This window comes from Ranitomeya imitator, chromosome 2 (genome assembly GCF_032444005.1).
Source record: "Ranitomeya imitator isolate aRanImi1 chromosome 2, aRanImi1.pri, whole genome shotgun sequence".
Lineage (NCBI taxonomy): Eukaryota > Metazoa > Chordata > Amphibia > Anura > Dendrobatidae > Ranitomeya > Ranitomeya imitator.
In genome coordinates this window covers 341,680,888-341,700,788 of record NC_091283.1, presented here as the reverse complement: position 1 = coordinate 341,700,788, position 19,901 = coordinate 341,680,888, and the positions used below count along the sequence as shown (strand labels likewise).

Sequence of the window (19,901 nt, the reverse complement as noted above, 5' to 3'; positions counted from 1 at the left end):
GTGTGTACGAGGTGTACTGAGCGGAGCCGAGTGTACGAGGTGTACGGAGCAGAGTCGTGTGTGTACGAGGTGTATGGAGCAGAGCAGCGTGTGCACGGAGCTGAGCTGTGTACGAGGTGTACAGAGCGGAGCCGAGTGTACGAGGTGTACGGAGCGGAGTCGTGTGTGTGTGTGTATGAGTTGCACGGAGCAGAGTCGTGTGTGTGTGTGTACGAGGTGCACGGAGCAGAGTCATGTGTGTGTACGAGGTGCACGGAGCAGTCGTGTGTGTGTGTGTACGAGGTGCACGGAGCAGTCGTGTGTGTGTGTGTGTGTGTGTGTGTGTACGAGGTGTACTGAGCGGAGCCGAGTGTACGAGGTGTACGGAGCGGAGTCGTGTGTGTACAAGGTGTATGGAGCAGAGCAGCGTGTGCACGGAGCTGAGCTGTGTACGAGGTGTACAGAGCGGAGCCGAGTGTACGAGGTGTACGGAGCGGAGTCGTGTGTGTGTGTACGAGTTGCACGGAGCAGAGTCGTGTGTGTGTGTACGAGGTGCACGGAGCAGAGTCGTGTGTGTGTGTACGAGGTGCACGGAGCAGAGTCGTGTGTGTGTGTACGAGGTGCACGGAGCAGAGTCGTGTGTGTTCGAGGTGCACGGAGCAGAGTCGTGTGTGTGTGTACGAGGTGCACGGAGCAGAGTCGTGTGTGTATGAGGGGAACGGATCATAGTCGTGTGTGTGTGTACGAGGTGCACGGAGCAGAGTCGTGTGTGTGTGTACGAGGTGCACGGAGCAGAGTCGTGTGTGTACGAGGTGCACGGAGCAGAGTCGTGTGTGTGTATGAGGTGCATGGAGCAGAGTCGTGTGTGTACGAGGTGCACGGAGCAGAGTCGTGTGTGTGTGTGTGTACGAGGTGCACGGAGCAGAGTCGTGTGTGTGTGTACGAGGTGCACGGAGCAGAGTTGTGTGTGTGTGTACGAGGTGCACGGAGCAGAGTCGTGTGTGTGTACGAGGTGCATGGAGCAGATATTGCTCCTCGCTCTGACACTGACTGGCACAGGAGACACGGAGAGGTCATTATCAGTGGCGTATCACAGCTGCAGCGACGTGAGCAGTCAGCGGCACAGCTGGATGACACCATTCAGCGCCGTGGGAGTGGAAGCTGCCGGCTGCTGCGAGGGTGCCCGGTGAAAGGTGTGTGTGTGTAGTGATGGAGAAGGCAATGATGGGGGTGGGGGTAACCATGTGTGGCCATTATACTGTACCCAGCATCGTGTGGGGCCATTATACAGTATGGACCATCACGTGGAGCAAGTATACTGTACGCAGCATCATGTGGGGTCATTATACAGTATGGAGCATAATGTGGCCATTATACAGTATGGAGCATTATGTGTGGCCATTATAGAGTATGGGGCACTGTGTGGCCATTATACAGTATGGAGCATCACGTGGGGCCAGTACACTGTACGCAGCATCATTTGGGGCCATTATACAGTATGGAGCATCATGTGTGGCCATTATACAGTAGGCAGCATCATGTGTGGCCATTATACAGTAGGAAGCATCATGGTTGGCTATTATACAGTATGGAGCATCATGTGGAGCTATTATACAGTAAGGAGCATCATGTGTGGCCATTATACAGTACGCAGCATCATGTGTGGCCATTATACAGTACGAAGCATCATGTGGGGCTATTATACAGTATGGAGCATAATGTTGCCATTATACAGTATGGAGCATCATGTGTGGCCATTATACAGTATGGAGCATCACGTGGTGCCAGTACACTGTACGCAGCATCATTTGGGGCCATTATACAGTATGGAGCATCATGTGTGGCCATTATATAGTACGAAGCATCATGTGGGGCTATTATACAGTATGGAGCATAATATGGCCATTATACAGTATGGAGCATCATGTGTGGCCAGTACACTGTACGCAGCATCATGTGGGGCTATTATACAGTATGGAACATCATGTGTGGCCATTCTATAGTATGGACCACTGTGTGGCCATATTTTTTTGTTTATAATTATTGTTTATGAAACAGATCAGAAGTGCTAAATGGGTGTGGTTGGGGAGTGACTAGTTGTGAAATGGGTGTGGTCAGAAGTGTGGCCTAAAATTTGCCGCAGCGCTGACTTTGTCCCTCTTTCCCTTCCTCAAAAGTTGGGAGGTATGCACACGGCTCCGCTCCACACACCTCGTACACACACGGCTCCGCTCCAGGCACAATGTAAACCCCTCCTGACCCCACACATAAACTTCCCCTCCTCCAGCACCATGACAACCAGCACAGCAGAGTCCTGCATACACTGAGGCCCCTGATCATGTGACCCCTGACTCCTCCCCTCCTGTGACCTCATCACAGGTCCTGTGCGCACAGAGCAGCCATATATGTGGTGTGCTGCTCTGCAGGTGGAGGTCGGTGCTGGAGGCTCCATTATCCTCTATGTGGGTTATTTATCCCTCCTCCTATATCGCCTCCATACTCCGCAGTGCTGTACACACATTATTACATGGTCATACGTATTCAGACCCTTTGCTCAGTATTGAGTAGAAGCACCATTTTGAGCTAGTACAGCCACGAGTCTTCTTGGGAATGATGCAACACGTTTTTCACACCTGGATGTGGGGATCCTCTGCCATTCTTCCTTGCAGATCCTCTCCAGTTCCGTCAGGTTGGATGGTGAATGTTGGTGGACAGCCATTTTCAGGTCTCTCCAGAGATGCTTAATTGGGTTTAGGTCAGAGCTCTGGCTGGGCGAGTCAAGAATGGTCACAGAGTTCTTCTGAAGCCACTCCTTTGTTATTTTAGCTGTGTGCTTAGGGTCCTTGTCTTGTTGGAAGGTGAACCTCCAGTCAAGTCTGAGGTCCAGAGCACTCTGGAAGAGGTTTTCATCCAGGATATCTCTGTACTTGGCTGCATTCATGTTTCCTTCAATGGCAACCAGTCGTCCTATCCCGGCAGCTGAAAAACACCTCCATAGCATGATGCTGCCACCACCATGTTTCACTGTTGGGATTGTATTGGCAGGTGATGAGCAGTGCCTGGTTTTCTCCACACATACCGCTTAGAATTATCACCAAAAAGTTCTATCTTCATCTCATCAGACCAGAGAATCTTATTTCTCATAGTCTGGGAGTCCTTTGTGTGTTTTTTAGGAAATTCTATGCGGGCTATCATATGTCTTGCACTGAGGAGAGGCTTCCGTCGGGCCACTCTGCCATAAAGGCTCGACTGGTGGAGGGCTGCAGTGATAGTTGACTGTGGAACTTTCTCCCATCTCCCTACTGTATCTCTGGAGCTCAGCCACAGTGTTCTTGGTGTTCTTCTTTACCTCTCTCACCATTCCTCTTCTCCCATAATTGCCCAGTTTGGCTAGACGGCCAGGTCTAGGAAGACTGCTGTGGTCTCAATCTTCTTCCATTTAAGGATTATGGAGGCCACTGTGCTCTTAGGAACCATACGTACTGCAGAAATTCTTTTGTAACCTTGGCCAGATCTGTGCCTTGTCACAATTCTGTCTCTGAGCTCCTTGGCCAGTTCCTTTGACCTCATGATTCTCATTTGGTGTGACATGCACTGTGAGCTGTGAGGTCTTATAGACAGGTGTGTGCCTTTCCAAATTAAGTCCTATCAGTTTAATTAAACACAGATGGACTCCAATGAAGGAGTAGAACCATCTCAAGGAGGATCACAAGGAAATGGAGAGCATGTGACTTAAATACGAGTGTCTGCGCAAAGGGTCTGAATACTTATGACCATGTGATTTCAGTTTTTCTTTTTTAATAAATTTGCAAACATTTCTACATTTGATTTTTTTTCAGTCAAGATGGGGTGCAGAGTGTACATTAATGAGAAAAAAAATTAGTTTTTTGAATTTACCAAATGGCTGCAATGAAACAAAGTGAAAAATGTAAAGGGGTCTGAATACTTTCCATACCCACTGTATGTGCCCCCTGTAATGCTATGGTAGCACCGTATGCAGTGAAGAGACAGTGACCACAAGTGCATATAACTCAGTATCCATTTAACACAAGTACATATTATTATCAGTGTTCACTTCACACCAGTCCATTAGAATACGTAGTACACGGCATTAGATTGCAGTCCCTAAACAGGTCGGACTTCCCTTTGTCCAGTTTCCCTCGGTGACCGCACATCGGGACCAAGTCTTTGTATGTTACAGACACTATGCACGCCAGTCCTCCTTTGACTAGTTCCTGTGGGTGTCCTGCACCGCTATATCACAGACTGTTTACTCACACATCCATACACAGCCCAGGAAATCCTCCGGATCTCAGCCGGGCACCATATCCACCTGAGTTGCAATTATTGCACACACCAGTCCTCCTTTGGGCACAGGACATCCACCTCCGTTCACAGGACATCCACTTCCGTGACCAGTTACCAAGGACGACTTGCATAGCTGTGTACACTGCGGGTGCCAGTCCTATTGGCTCTGCTTGCAGTCTGTGCTCTGCAACACCAACTGCTCTGCATAGTAGCAAGCACCAACTCACTCTGGCCCTGACTCCTCAGACTCACTAAAACTTCACTAACCCCTCACTAACCCTTTCCTGCAGGTCTTTTAACATAGAAACCTGTGGCTTCCTGCCATATGGAAAACCCGGACCGGACATGAAACGGACTGCTAAAAACAAAACACCCATTCCAGATCCGGTTTTCCCTACATCTGTCTTGGACAATAACATGTCCAAGGCTAACAGTTTTTAAAAAAAATTATTTCTAAACTGCATTGCAGTCACCGCTACGCCCGTGACTGCCATGCACACCTATGGACTTCTCACGTCTCCATGCACAACCTAGGGAGAACACACAGCAACCCCTACCTGTGACATTGGTCACTGCTTCACCATTGCAATCACAGCTACACCTGCAATACCCCCCCATGGCCTCACTACGCCTCCGTGCGAATTCTGGGGAGCACAAAGAGTGTCTCCTATCTGTAAGAGGGGTCACTGCCTCACATATCCTCCCCCTGTTCATACCTGTGGGGTTGAACACTTGTTACCCCGAATGGGCGAGAGACAAGGCATCCGCATGACCCTGTGACATCCCCACCCTACACTGCACTAAGACACCAAAATAGGGATCAGAACCATCGATCAACGCATGCATCCCTCCCCTTTGCATTTCCCCCTCCATACTTCATTCCGGGACCACCCACCACCATTGCTGATGGCATGCTCACTTTCCTGTTTTACCGTAGGTTTGGGACGGTTTTGGGTTGTCTCAACCTTGTTTATTTTGGGTCCACTAACCCTGCATCTCATCCCGTCACCTAAATATCTGCTTTTCGGACCTCTGGTACCGTTTCCTCTGTACCCTTACCCGTGCCTTGGTGACTACTCCACGCTGAAACGTCGTGGTCCACACCGGCAACTCCAAGCATACATCTGCATTACACTGAACCTGAGCCTCCCGACACTGCCGTCTAGCGAGCATTCTATTTTACCCTGACCCCCAGCCACTGCCTTGCCGGGCGCATGTCCCTAGTCGCCTCGGCGACCACACATTCCCGGTTCTTCCCAGCGCCCTATTTGCCCGTTTCTTATACCTGCGTCTCCGTGTGGGACCCTGGATCTGAGCTGTCCCGAACTTAGCAGGTAACACCTCCAGCTCGGGGTTCAATGTGGTCCCCACGACCTCTACTGCCACAACCTCTAGGGGGAGCCTATTGGGGTTACAATCTATCCCTAAATTGGCGCACCCGGCACATTTTCCATGAAAGGTTTGACCATGGACTCCCACAGGGACAAGTCTCTTCCCAGCACAGTCCCATACGGAAGGGTCTTCTGCCCTCCCACCAACTGTTTAAAGTCCCCATATGATGTGGAAAATTTAACCTCCACAGTTGGATATTTATGGGCTTTCCCATCGATTCCCATCACCTTCACCTTCCGTCCTTTGGGGTTGTCCCCGGTAAGAAGTGACCTATGGACCAAAGTCACAATACTCTCTGTGACCAGAGACTCTGTTTTGGTACCCGTTCGGGAGTACCTAGCACAATCGTGGTTTGTTGCCAGCAGTGCCCATAGTGATGGTACATACTGGCTGGGCACAAATAGACTCATCAAATGCAGAGAAAAAAGAAGGCAGCACTCACCGATCTTCAGAAGCAGGTGTCTTTATTTACTCACATAAAATCTTCACGGCCGGGAGAGCAGGGGTACAGAGTGTGGCGGGGACTGACAACGGCCGTTTCGCGCCTACCTGGCGCTTCTACGGGTCAGTAAATGAGCGCACGCTGTGCTAGGAGATATAGGTGAGCGGAAGTAAGAACCTCCCCCACCGCATCACCCGCACTGCATATACGCCCACTACAATAAACGTGATGTTTAAAACCATGAATACACATTAAAAACACAAGTATTTACAAATCGCTACTATAATTAAGCTGATAAATCATCAATGCGCAAACATTCTCATCAATATTTGTAATCGCTCACCTCTGCCGCCAATTTTAACCAAGTGAATGAGACAAGCTATTACCATTCCTTATTTCTTATTTATGTTATGGACCTTCTAGTGCCAATGCGCGGGAGCCAAAAACAGAGGGGGCAAATTTGTGCTACCATAATAACCATCTAATGTACTAGTATATTTCACATTAACCGTTTAATGTACATATAGTAATAGAGAGAACCGCTGACCCTAGAGTCACAGGAATATAGATATGTTGACCCGGTCATTTAGACCAGGGGTCCCCAACTCCAGTCCTCAAGGCCCACCAACATGTCATGTTTTCAGGATTTCCTTAGTCTTGCCCCGGTAATAACTGCATCACCTGTGCAATGCAAAGGAAATCCTGAAAACATGACCTGTTGGTGGGCCTTGAGGACTGGAGTTGGGGACCCCTGATTTAGACCTAACGGGCCCATGGCACCTGTCTGTAGAATCCATCTTGCCTCTCTCTTCAATAGCATGTTATGTAAATCACCCCCCCTGGGGGGTAGAGTCACTTTCTCAATTCCTGCAAAGGTCAAAACATTGGGATCTCCTCCATGAGTGTCTCTAATATGACTGATGAGGCGAGGTACTCCTTTTCCTGTACTTACCGATTTAAAATGTTCGCGGAATCGTATGTACAGGCACCGTATGGTCTTACCTATGTAAAAACGTCCACAGGGACAGTATATCATGTACACCACGTTTTTTGTCTTGCAGGATATAAAGGTATTGACTGTCTGACTGATTGGGCCTATATAGAAACTTTGGCCTATAATGTGATAGCGACAGTATGGACAATGGCCACAGCGGTGATTACCTTTAGGAGCACTTTTTTCAAGCCAATTATTGGTATCTACAGATATTCGATTACGGACCAACACGTCTCTCAAACTAGTACTACGCTTATTAGATATAAGCGGACCTCTCATTACTATCTCTGACAAATCTCTATCTTGTTGCAAAAGATGCCAACTTTTCCTAATAGCGGCGCGTATTTGTTGGTCCATTGGACCATACTGAAAACAGAACGTAAACAGTTTTTCACCTGGGTTCTTTCTTACGCGATTTCTACCCTCACTGTTGGTTCTCAAAGTGGCTTCTTGCAACAAATAGACTCATGGCGAGTGTTCCCGCAGTCCATGGGCTCAGATGTCGAATAGTTACTAGCCCCATGCCTGGGCTCTGATACAATGTTCTGAGAGAGTTTATACTGCTCAATCAACTCTATCAGCAGTTCCAGGGAGCCAAGGTCCCTTAGCCTGACCCAATGCTGCATGGCGGCTGGCAGAGCCCTCACCATACGGTCAACCATGATTTTCCCCATCATCTCCCATGGGGAGAAAAACTCAGGCTGGAGCCATTCCTCCACCAACTGCATTAAAGGGAATCTGTCACCCCAAAAATCGTATATGAGATAAGGTCACTGGCATCAGGGGCTTATCTACAGCATTCTATAATGCTGTAGATAAGCCCCCGATGTAACCTGAAATGTAAGAAAAAAAAAGGTTATATTATACTCACCCAGGGGCGGTCCCGCTCCGATGGGCGTTGCGGTCCGAGTCCGGCGCCGCCTATCTTCATACGATGACATCCTCTTCTTGTTTTCCTGGCGCGGCCCCGGCGTACTTTGTCTGCCCCGTTGAGGGCTGCGCAAAGTACTGCAGTGCGCCTGCGTCGGGCCTCTCTGACCTTTCCAGACGCCTGCGCACTGTAGTACTTTGCTCTGCCCTCCACAGGGCAGGCGAAGTACGCCTGCGGCGGTGAAATAGCTTCCTGCCCCGGCCACCTTTGGGGTAGCTCCATCTTCCTGTCTTCTCGTTACCTCTGTACTGAGGAGCCTGAAAGGACTTCTTTTTGGCACTCTTTGGCTCTGGCAGCAACTTTTTCTTGTCCGGAACCTCCAATAAGTCATCCAATGCAGGCCCGAACATAAATTTCCCCTTAAAGGGTATGGAACATAGCTTGATCTTCGGTGCTACGCCCCCACTCCGTGAGCTCAGCCACAGGGCTCGTCTCACCGAATTGGATAGGGCTGCTAATCTTGCCACCACTCTGAGGGACTCTGCCGAAGCGTCTGCCAGGAAGGCTGTAGCATTTTGGTGAAGAGGGAGTGAGGCTTGGATCTCTTCTCTGGGGGTCCCTGCTGCCAGGTGTTCTTCTCGCTGCCCCAACCAGCGAGACATTGATTTTGCCACTGATGTAAAGACCACATTTGTATTTAGCAAGGCTGCTGATGTTTCCCAGGATTTCCTGAGGAGGCCCTGCATCTTGCACTCTAGAGTATCTTTTAACTGAGAGGAATCCTCAAAACGGCAAGATAGTTTTCTTGGCTAGCCGGGCAACCTGAACGGCTACCTTGGGCACCTCAGACCAGCATTCTGCAGTCTCGTCATCCACTAGGAATCTATTCTTTAATTCTGAGGGAGTGTTCAGTCTCTTCTCTGGAGTTTCCCACTCTTCCAGCACCAGCTCCCGGATATTCTTGTGTATTGGGAAGAACAGCTTTTTTCATTGGAAGCCTCAGAACATTTCCTCTTGTATTGTACATGCTGGTCTTTCGTCTTCTACTTCCATGGTTCTTCTCACTGCCATGAGGAGTTCCTCTATGTTCACTACGGTAAAGTAGTACCTCTTCTCCTCTATCTCTTGGTCTGAACTCTGCTCGCTTTCTTCCTGAAATTCCTCCGGCATGGACTCCTAGGAGTCCGAACCCTCTTCCTGCTGAATCTTCCTCTTTTTTGCTGCTAGAGGAGCACTAGTGCAACACCTGCTAGGGCCGTAGGGTACTTGGAACCGGGTTGGACGGCTCTTAAAAGGGTGGTCACGGCAGCAGTGACCCGGTCCGGGGTCCTGGGCACGCAATAAAAGGGATGAGGGAAATGTTTGTAGGGGATTATTCGTGACTCCACCTGTGATGTTCAGCTAGAGATGGCCAACGCTGCTTAAGGGGACTGCTGGTGTTGCAGCTGAGATGGTTTGACTCCCCACAGGTGGAGAGGGGCCCCAGGGCTACCAGAACAGTCTATGAGGGGTTGTGGACGTTGGGGTGCAAGAATAATTGGAGTACACAGGGATTGTAGTTTCTTTACCTTTAATTGTAGGTGCAGTCTGGAGCACAGGTAATAAGTGGTATTAGAGATCCAGGCAGCCTGGAAGCAGTTCAGAATTCCCGTAGTCAGGTGGTGTTGGAAACCTCCCCTACTGCGCTGCTCTCTGGATTCCAGATGCTTTTAGTTCTCCTCAAGTCCCTCTTTGTCTGTCAACTTAGTGAAACACTACAGTGAGGTTTAACAATGATAAATGTAAGGTTATACACATGGGAAGAGGGAATCAATATCACCATTACACACTGAACGGGAAACCACTGGGTAAATCTGACAGGGAGAAGGACTTGGGGATCCTAGTTAATGATAAACTTACCTGGAGCAGCCAGTGCCAGGCAGCAGCTGCCAAGGCAAACAGGATCATGGGGTGCATTAAAAGAGGTCTGGATACACATGATGAGAGCATTATACTGCCTCTGTACAAATCCCTAGTTAGACCGCACATGGAGTACTGTGTCCAGTTTTGGGCACCGGTGCTCAGGAAGGATATAATGGAACTAGAGAGAGTACAAAGGAGGGCAACAAAATTAATAAAGGGGATGGGAGAACTACAATACCCAGATAGATTAGCGAAATTAGGATTATTTAGTCTAGAAAAAAGACGACTGAGGGGCGATCTAATAACCATGTACAAGTATATAAGGGGACAATACAAATATCTCGCTGAGGATCTGTTTATACCAAGGAAGGTGACGGGCACAAGGGGGCATTCTTTGCGTCTGGAGGAGGGAAGGTTTTTCCACCAACATAGAAGAGGATTCTTTACTGTTAGGGCAGTGAGAATCTGGAATTGCTTGCCTGAGGAGGTGGTGATGGCGAACTCAGTCGAGGGGTTCAAGAGAGGCCTGGATGTCTTCCTGGAGCAGAACAATATTGTATCATACAATTATTAGGTTCTGTAGAAGGACGTAGATCTGGGTATTTATTATGATGGAATATAGGCTGAACTGGATGGACAAATGTCTTTTTTCGGCCTTACTAACTATGTTACTATGTTACCCACATGGCAGGTAGCTTGAGCCTTTTCCAGGTGTCACTCCCTTGTGGTGACTCCAGGCTCTGATATGCGGCTGTGCCTTCAGGTGTCAGTTGTGGCCAGGAGATCTACAATCTCCTGTCCTCTGGATTTGCTGTGGGGCATGTAGTTCCCACACAACCACGGACTCTGGTGTCCACTCTGTTGTGCTCAATCCTGGGGTGAGCTCAGTCACAGCTTCACTCCCAGGCTCTCCTCACATGCTTCCTCTCCCTTCCCTGTCTCACACTGAACTCACTAACCCTACCTCCAGGACAGAACTTATAGCAAAGCTACTCTGAAACCGGGTTTAGAGCTGCTCATTCTGGTCTGGAGTCAGGAAAGGTGTTGTATACCAGCGTAACTGCGAAGGGAATGCCTTCCTGCCACCAGGCATGGCATCACCCCGTAAGGGAGGCAATGCCACTGTGGCAACCGGGCTCCTGGGGTGCCACATTAGGGCCTGGTATTAGCTGGGAGGATGCCAGGGAAGCTTGTATCTCCTGACGTACTATCCCTTTAATGTCTTCTTTTAAGGAGGGGTGTTCCTCCTTCAGAACTTTCTCAATACACTCCTGACATAAGGGTTTCCTATGTGAGGAGGAGAGTCTTTTAGCACATAACGCACATTTGCAGCTAGTGGCTTTGGATTTACTCCTTGGTGCAGGATCCTTGTCCCTCTAAAAGAGAGAAGGTAGAAAGGATTTCAGTAACTCTACCTGCACCATGGAGGGGACCCAATGTCTGTATACTTACAGGGATCGGAACAGCGCCTGGCTCCACAGACGCAGAGAGGGAAGGATCAGACTCCATGCTACCCAGTTTGTCCTACCTTACCTGAACTTCTGCCCGGGGCTACTTAAGTAGGGCGACTGGACCAGCGCCTCACTCCAATCAGAGGGGTTCCTCCCTCGCCTTCCCCAGTTCGTGGAATCCTCCGGTAGAATCCATCTAGGTCCAACGTTTGAAGTTCCCGCTGCGTTCCACCCTGGAACACAAAACCAGAAGTGACGATCTCAGCATGCCGCTGGCGTCTGATGTCACTTCCGGCCGCCGGGACAGCATCAGATTACACCAAGGAAAGCCAGAAGCACGTCTCCCTCACACAGTATAGGCCAGCAGGAGCAGGGGAAGATGGGACCCGGAGAGCTCAGAGAGGCCTCCCGCCCGAGAATCCCCCAGACTTTACCCGGAGGCGCAGACTGAGTGAAAGACCATGTCCTGAGGAGCCAGGAACATCATCATGGAGAGGGAGGGTAAGACCGACCGATCTCCTGCTGCCTGGCAATTTTAGATGTCTGGTGTCTGCCGCCGGCATAGAGCACCGGGGATGACCTCTTCATCCCTATAGGGTACAGGAAAACCACTGAGGAATGGAGGTGGGGGGCTATTTGACATTTTTTGTGTTTCCTGTCCCTATGAGGATGGGATGACATCCTCCTGTGTGCTCTCATGGGGGGTTATTAGAGAAATCAAACATACACATATTTGGATTAACCTGATCACTAAACACCAGAATTACTTTTTTTGGTAGCCGCGGTATTGCATTACAATGCAATGAGGGGCGATTAAAAAAATCATATCTGCACCACAATGGTATCATTAAAAATGTCAGTTTGGAGCACAAAAAATAAGCCCTCACCCAACCCAATATCATGAAAAATGGAGCCGCTACAGGTATCAGAAAATGGCGCAATTTTTTGTTTTTTTTTTTTTAAACAAAGTTCAGAATTTTTTTCACCACTTAGATAAAAAAAAGAACCTAGACATGTTTGGTGTCTATGAACTCATAATAACTTGGAGAATCATAAAGGCAGTTCAGTTTTAGCACTTAGTGAACCTAGTAAAAAAGCAAAACAAAAAAATAAGTGTGGGATTGCACATTGTTTTGGCAATTTCACTTGGAATTTTTTTTCCGTTTTCTAGTATACAACATAGTAAAAACAATGGTGTCGTTCAAAAGTAGAACTCGTCCCGCAAAAAACAAGCTCTCACATGGCCACTTATAAAATAAAAAAAAAGTTATGGTTCCGGAAAGAAGGGGAGCAAAAAAACTAAAAACGTTCCGGGGGTTAATATCACCATAACTTAACACAAAGCACGTAAAAGTGTTTGAATGAAAAATTCAATCCAGAAAAAATTCTGAATGCTTATTTGGAGTGTTATATGCCACCGGAATGCACCACAAAGCACATAATACACTATGGATAACACTATAGTCTGTTATTTCACCCCCAAAATATTTAACAACGGACTGCAAAGCACTAAGCCCTGCCTAGAGACTGTATATAGCCACTCCCCCTGCTCATGCAACTGTCCCTCGCTAGGTTAAATACAGAATGTATCTGAAAAAAGCAACAAACCACAAAATTAACCCTTACAAGGACTGTTTGGCAATGTGCACACGTTGTGGATTGGGGTGCAGAATTTACTGCACAAAATCCGCATTTCCTGGCAGAAAACGCAGGTGCGGATTTTCTGCGTTTTTTACCCTTGTGGATTTCTTTTATGGAAGGGGTCAGAAACGCTGCAGTTCCGCACAAAAGAAGTTGCATGCTACTTCTTTTGTTCCACAGCGGTTTTCATGCGGATTTTTCCGCAGCATTAGCACAGCATTTTTTTTTCTTCATTGATTTACATTGTACTGTAAATCACTGTGCGGAACTGCAGCGTTTCTGCAATGAAAAATCCGCTGCGGGTCCGCAGTAATTCCACATCGTGTGCACACAGCCTTAGGGCGGTTTCACACGTCAGTGGCTCCGGTACGTGAGGTGACAGTTTCCTCACGTACCGGAGCCACTGACACACGTAGACACATTAAAATCAATGCATCTGTGCAGATGTCATTGATTTTTTGTGGACCGTTTCTCCGTGTGCTAAACACTGAGACATGTCAGTGTTCGTGGGAGCGCACGGATCACACGGACCCATTAAAGTCAATGGGTCCGTGTAAAACACGTACCGCACACGGATGTTGTCCGTGTGCAGTCCGTGTGCCGTGTAGGAGACAGCGCTCCAGTAAGCGCTGTCCCCCCCACATGGTGCTGAAGCCGCGATTTATATCTTCTGTGCAGCAGCGTTTGCTGTACAGAAGATATGAATAATCCATTTTTTAAGTGTTTTTTCTTGTTTAAAATAAAGCTCCAGGTCCCCATCCCCTGTGCGCCCCCCCCCCGCTGTTCTGAAAATACTCACCCGGCTCCCTCGTTGGCTGTCGCTGCTTCCGGTCCTGGCCGCATCATCTCCTGTATGCGGTCACGTGGGGCCGCCGATTACAGTCATGAATATGCGGCTCCACCTCCCATAGGGGTGGAGCTGCATATTCATTACTGTAAATGAGCGGCCCCACGTGACCGCATACAGGAGATGATGCGGCCAGGACAGGAAGCAGCGACAGCCAACGAGGGAGCGCTGTCTCCTGCACGGTGCGTGTGGTACCCAGTGGGCACACGGGCGGCAAACGTCTGCCGCACGTGTGCCACACTAATGTACCACAGAAACGCACTGGCACACGGACACAGATAATTCCGGTACAGATTTTTCTGGTACCGGAATTATCTGGACGTGTGAGGCAGCCCTTAATATGATGTTTCAGCTTCAGCACCAGTATCAACACCAAAGGACTCCGATTCGTTATACTGTGCACACACAAGAACTGTCTCTGAGCTGTGCAATGGCGTCAGTGTGCTGAGCGTGGCCGTGCCTGTTCTTTTATAACCCCCGATTATATAATACAGCCAGCCAATAACAGTAATGCCACTACCAAAATGGCTACGGCATTACAGTGACTGACAAGCAACCCCGGCATGTTTATTGGCTGTGTAGCAGAGACCAAACATGCGGAGTGGGGATTCAAATTTCAGATCCAAGCAACAGCTAATGCTCACCGAGTATTTCCAAGCACCCAGATACTCAAATGATATCTAAGTATCACCGAGCACGTTCGCTCATCCCTAGTAATTACATGACTATCTGTTACTGACAAATTGTACAAAAACATATGTAGTGTCTCCCAGTCGGAGTTATTTTTGATGATCAACAAAATAAGATTTTCCAGTAATTTATTTTTCACACTGTAGGTATGATAATGGTTTCTCTCTGTGTAGGATTTTTGATGTTTAAAGGGGATGTCCACTTCTTGGACAAACCCTTCTCACTGGAAAGGAAAAGATTTATCCAGCTTCTACTCCATAATTTCAAGACATGTTTAAAATGATGAATTCTTTTATTTTTTCAAAATTAAAATTTTGTCATATCCAAAAGTATTTTTTCCTTCTTGGTTGAAACATGTAGGAAAAATGTATTTAGACTAATAGAATACCAAACGCGTTTCGAAAGCAAATGCCTTCTTAAATTTGGTTCACTGTCTCCACTTTTGGACATATCAAACAATAAGAGTAAGGCTACTTTCACACATCAGGCATATTCCGCAAATTTTTCCAAAAACGGATCCGTTGTTTTCTCAGACAGTTGTATTAGCGCCGGATTGCACCTGATGGCCTAATGTTTTATCCTTTTTTTGCCAGATCCATCCAAAATTAGTTTTCCGGCGGCCAGAGAAAACATCCAGAGGTACATTTTTTCTGTCCAGCAGAAAACCGCACAGCGACTGATCCGGCGAAAAACGTATGAAATGTGAGGTGAAACGAACGAATCCGGTGACCGTATCCAGTTTTTTTTTGTTTTTTTACACAAATCATGCATTTTCCATTCTAGAATCTCTCTCTCTCGGAAAAGGAATCCAAACCCTATCCCTGGTTTAAATAAATGAAAAAAAAAACAAAATCGGATCCAGCCAAAAAACGGATCCGTTGCATCAGTTTTTCACATTTTGCGCCGGATCCGTTTTTAAAAAAAAATTCAATGGATCTTGCCTCATGGCAAAAACCTGATGTGTGAAAGTAGCCCAATGCAGAGAGCAGCCGCAGCCTTGGCTTCCTGTTAATGTTCAATACATCCGAAGATAGGAACAGAGAAGCCAGCGCTGATTGGGTGCAGTGCTTGTGTAATGCAACAACCTCACATGAGCCCCGGCAACATAAGTGCCAAGACCACTAGAACAGTGCTGGCACAGAAAGTGAGTATTTTTTTTTATTTGAAATAGGCCAAACATGAGGAATGACAAGAGGTTGTCCTAGTAATGGACATCCCCTTTAAAAAATACATTATGAAGACGAAAAAGGCTTCTTCCCTATGTGACTTCTTTGGTGTATAACAACATTGAATTTCTGGTTAAAACATTTCCCACATTCTGGACAGGAAAAAGGCTTCTCCCCTGTGTGGGTTCTCTGGTGGTTAACCAAAGCTGACTTCTGGTTAAAACATTTCCAACATTCTGAACAGGAAAAAGGCTTCTCCCCTGAGTGCGTTCTCTGGTGCCTAACCAAATCTGATTTCTGATTAAAACATTTCCTACATTCTGAACAGGAAAAAGGCTTCTCCCCTGTGTGTGTTCTCAGGTGGCTATCAAGATGTGCTTTCCGGTTAAAACATTTCCTACATTCTGAACATGAAAACAGCTTCTTCCCTGTGTGGGTTCTTTGGTGATTAGAAAGATTGCATTTCTGGTTAAAACATTTCCCACATTCTGAACAGGAAAAAGGCTTCTCCCCTGTGTGGGTTCTCTGGTGGGTAACCAAAGCCGATTTCTGATTAAAACATTTCCCACATTCTGGACATAAAAAAGGCTTTTCCCCTGTGTGGGTTCTCTGGTGCTTAACTAAGTCTGATTTCTGTGTAAAACATTTTCCACATTCTGAACATGAAAATGGCTTCTTCCCCATGTGAGTTCTCTGGTGGCTAACCAAATCTGATTGCTCTGCAAAACATTTTCCACATTCTGAACAAGAAAAAGGCTTCTCCTCTGTGTGGGTTCTTTGGTGTCTAACAAGATGTGACTTGAGCTTAAAACATTTCACGCACTTGGAACAAGAAAATCTTTTCTCTGCTGAGTGAATTTTTGGATGTTTAAGAAAAGACTTGTCAATGGGAAACTGGTTTCTATATTCTGAATATGAAAATGGCTTCTTTGATTTAAGAGTATTTACATTTTTAATGATTATTTTGTGACTTTGATTTTCCTTAGTAGTCGGTAGTGAATCAGGAGATAGGACCTGTTTCAAAGGATCCGATAACAGATCTTTGCTGTGAAGGGATGATGCTATATCTGGAGTAATGGTATTCACATCAATTGCATCCTGTGGGATATCAAGATTATCTGATTTAAAAATTGAAGATATAAGTTGTCCCTCTGATCTTCTGGTATAGTCATCTGCCAAGATATAAAACAATTATTATTTTTGAATAAAATATCTTTGAATTTCATTTAACATTTTTACTTAAACTGTCTGTATAGAAAATCTCATAGGATGAACCAGTAGAGCTTGGTGTTAAATTGTTTGTTCATTCTGCCTCTCAAATATGGAATAAAAAGCCACAAAGAAATATTTGTAGACAAACATAATACCAATAAAAACTTCTATTCATTTCACAAAAAACAAGTCCCCAGTCAGTGGAAAACAGAGGTTTCCACATTATTAGTGGCTCAAAAGCTCTTGAAAAGCAACATGCCTTCAATAAACCAGTCCACCAACAAAGTGAAATTTCCACCTTGCTTCTGAGCTTTGCTGTAACATAGTAACATAGTTAGTAAGGCCGAAAAAAGACATTTGTCCATCCAGTTCAGCCTATATTCCATCATAATAAATACCCAGATCTACGTCCTTCTACAGAACCTAATAATTGTATGATACAATATTGTTCTGCTCCAGGAAGACATCCAGGCCTCTCTTGAACCCCTCGACTGAGTTCGCCATCACCACCTCCTCAGGCAAGCAATTCCAGATTCTCACTGCCCTAACAGTAAAGAATCCTCTTCTATGTTGGTGGAAAAACCTTCTCTCCTCCAGACGCAAAGAATGCCCCCTTGTGCCCGTCACCTTCCTTGGTATAAACAGATCCTCAGCGAGATATTTGTATTGTCCCCTTATATACTTATACATGGTTATTAGAGCGCCCCTCAATCGTCTTTTTTCTAGACTAAATAATCCTAATTTCGCTAATCTATCTGGGTATTGTAGTTCTCCCATCCCCTTTATTAATTTTGTTGCCCTCCTTTGTACTCTCTCTAGTTCCATTATATCCTTCCTGAGCACCGGTGCCCAAAACTGGACACAGTACTCCATGTGCGGTCTAACTAGGGATTTGTACAGAGGCAGTATAATGCTCTCATCATGTGTATCCAGACCTCTTTTAATGCACCCCATGATCCTGTTTGCCTTGGCAGCTGCTGCCTGGCACTGGCTGCTCCAGGTAAGTTTATCATTAACTAGGATCCCCAAGTCCTTCTCCCTGTCAGATTTACCCAGTGGTTTCCCGTTCAGTGTGTAATGGTGATATTGATTCCCTCTTCCCATGTGTATAACCTTACATTTATCATTGTTAAACCTCATCTGCCACCTTTCAGCCCAAGTTTCCAACTTATCCAGATCCATCTGTAGCAGAATACTATCTTCTCTGTGTGCCCAAACCACTGAGAGGGGATGACACACTCAGCTGCTTCCCAAGGTAGACACAGGAACGTTTCTTGTAGTAGATCACCTGCAGGTTTGGTCTAGACAGCATAGACCATAGCAGGGTTTAGCAAAATAAACAGAGCCTTCTGGCATAACCGTGAACAAAAAGAAAGATAACGTAAGACAAAGTCCACTTGTCTGAGGTATGTGCCTGCTCAGACCACCAGGTATATGCAGCTCCACCTGGAGCTGCAATTTGGAGACTTGATCTCTCCAAAAACCACAACCCACACGGACTCTCAAGTCGAGCTATTTAAGCCAGAGCATGTGATGATCACCTGACTATGACATCATCCCAGGTCTTCTCAGTACATATGCCGGTGACAGCTCTGCAGGTAGAGATATGGTGGGCACCCTCCCACCCACACTATGGGTGCCCACTAGGGTTGAGCGACTTTTACTTTTTTAGGGTCGAGTCGGGTTTCGCAAAACCCAAAATTGGCCGATTTTCACGAAAAGTCTGGGATCGACCGAAACACGAAACCCAATGCAAAATTAATGGGAAATCTCTCTCTCCACAGAAATGCTGGTGTTACACATTGCAAATCGCTACAGCGCACAAGTGAGAAGATGGCGATAGGCGTGCATGCCCCTAAGACCTATGTCATCACGCTGCCCACGCTCCTTCATTGGCTGAAAAAATGGCGCCAAACGCGTCATGCGAAACGCGACTTTGGCGCGAAGATCGCCGACCACATGGCCGATCCCACACTAGGATCGGGTCGGGTTTCATGAAACCCGACTTTGCCGAAAGTTGGCGACTTTTGAATTTGTCCGATCCGTTTCGCTCAAACCTAGTGCCCACATCTGTAACTTTAATTCAGCCCTCCCAACATATAGTATGCTGGAGGAAAATATCTGTTGTTATTGTACAGAATTCACACTTGGCCCTCACTGCACATTTAATGTTGTTGATCATAAAAGCAAAGTTGACCAGAAAGACTGAACTTCAACTTGTAGGGACCATATGAGCACATTCAGCAGCACAGAAGGGAGAGAAGGCAGATTCATCCAACAAGATATCAGAGTTCAAGGAAGCCAACAGCATCATTGCCCTCCACTTTCTCTTACAGGCCCATTATAATATTTTCCTTCAAGTGATTTTCTAACTTGTCAGCACATTCTACGTACAGCGTCATTTGCATTTGTAGTTTACAGATCTGGGCAGGTAAGAGTCAGCATCTTCTAATTCAAGGGGGTAGGTGAATCCTTCAGGTTGTAAGTTCTATGGAAAAGGATTTCACAATTTCACAAAGTAATTTTAACATATCCAAATGGAAGAGAATGTTGTGGTCTAGAGGCAAAATGGTGATCACACGATTGTAATACAGCCGGACTACACCACCGATAAAGCAGCCACAGCCGGTGACTGAGAAGAATCTGTGATTTCTCCGCCTTTAGTGGTCACTACTCACCTGGGTAATCATATCTAGGAATCTCCTCTTTACACCGCTCATCACCCCTCACATATGTTGCTGTAGTATTAATATGGGTCAGATCTTCCCCCTGAAACAAATATTGTAACAGTCACAGACAGATGGAGAAGTCACATCTATGATCAGCTCTAATCCTGCCATCTCCACCGTTCTCATTACGCAAGTATAAAACATGGAATATAAAGAAAGATTTGTAACCAGCTCACCAGTAACCACCGCAGGTGCACGGAACTCCGCTGCAGGCAGACGTAATTTTCATCAGGAAAAAGAAAGGGATTGAGTTCCAGCTCCTAAAAAAAAAATCTGT

General features: G+C 46.7%; 1 protein-coding gene across 1 annotated transcript in view; it reads right to left on the bottom strand.

The window, feature by feature from the left end:
• LOC138666512 (zinc finger protein 721-like) overlaps positions 1-19,901 on the bottom strand; it is a 620,944-nt gene that overhangs the window by 593,001 nt on the left and 8,042 nt on the right. Inside the window, exon 6 of the mRNA XM_069754726.1 lies at positions 19,574-19,664. Within this exon, the coding sequence (XP_069610827.1) occupies positions 19,574-19,664 (91 nt within the window). The remainder of the gene's footprint in view (positions 1-19,573; positions 19,665-19,901) is intronic.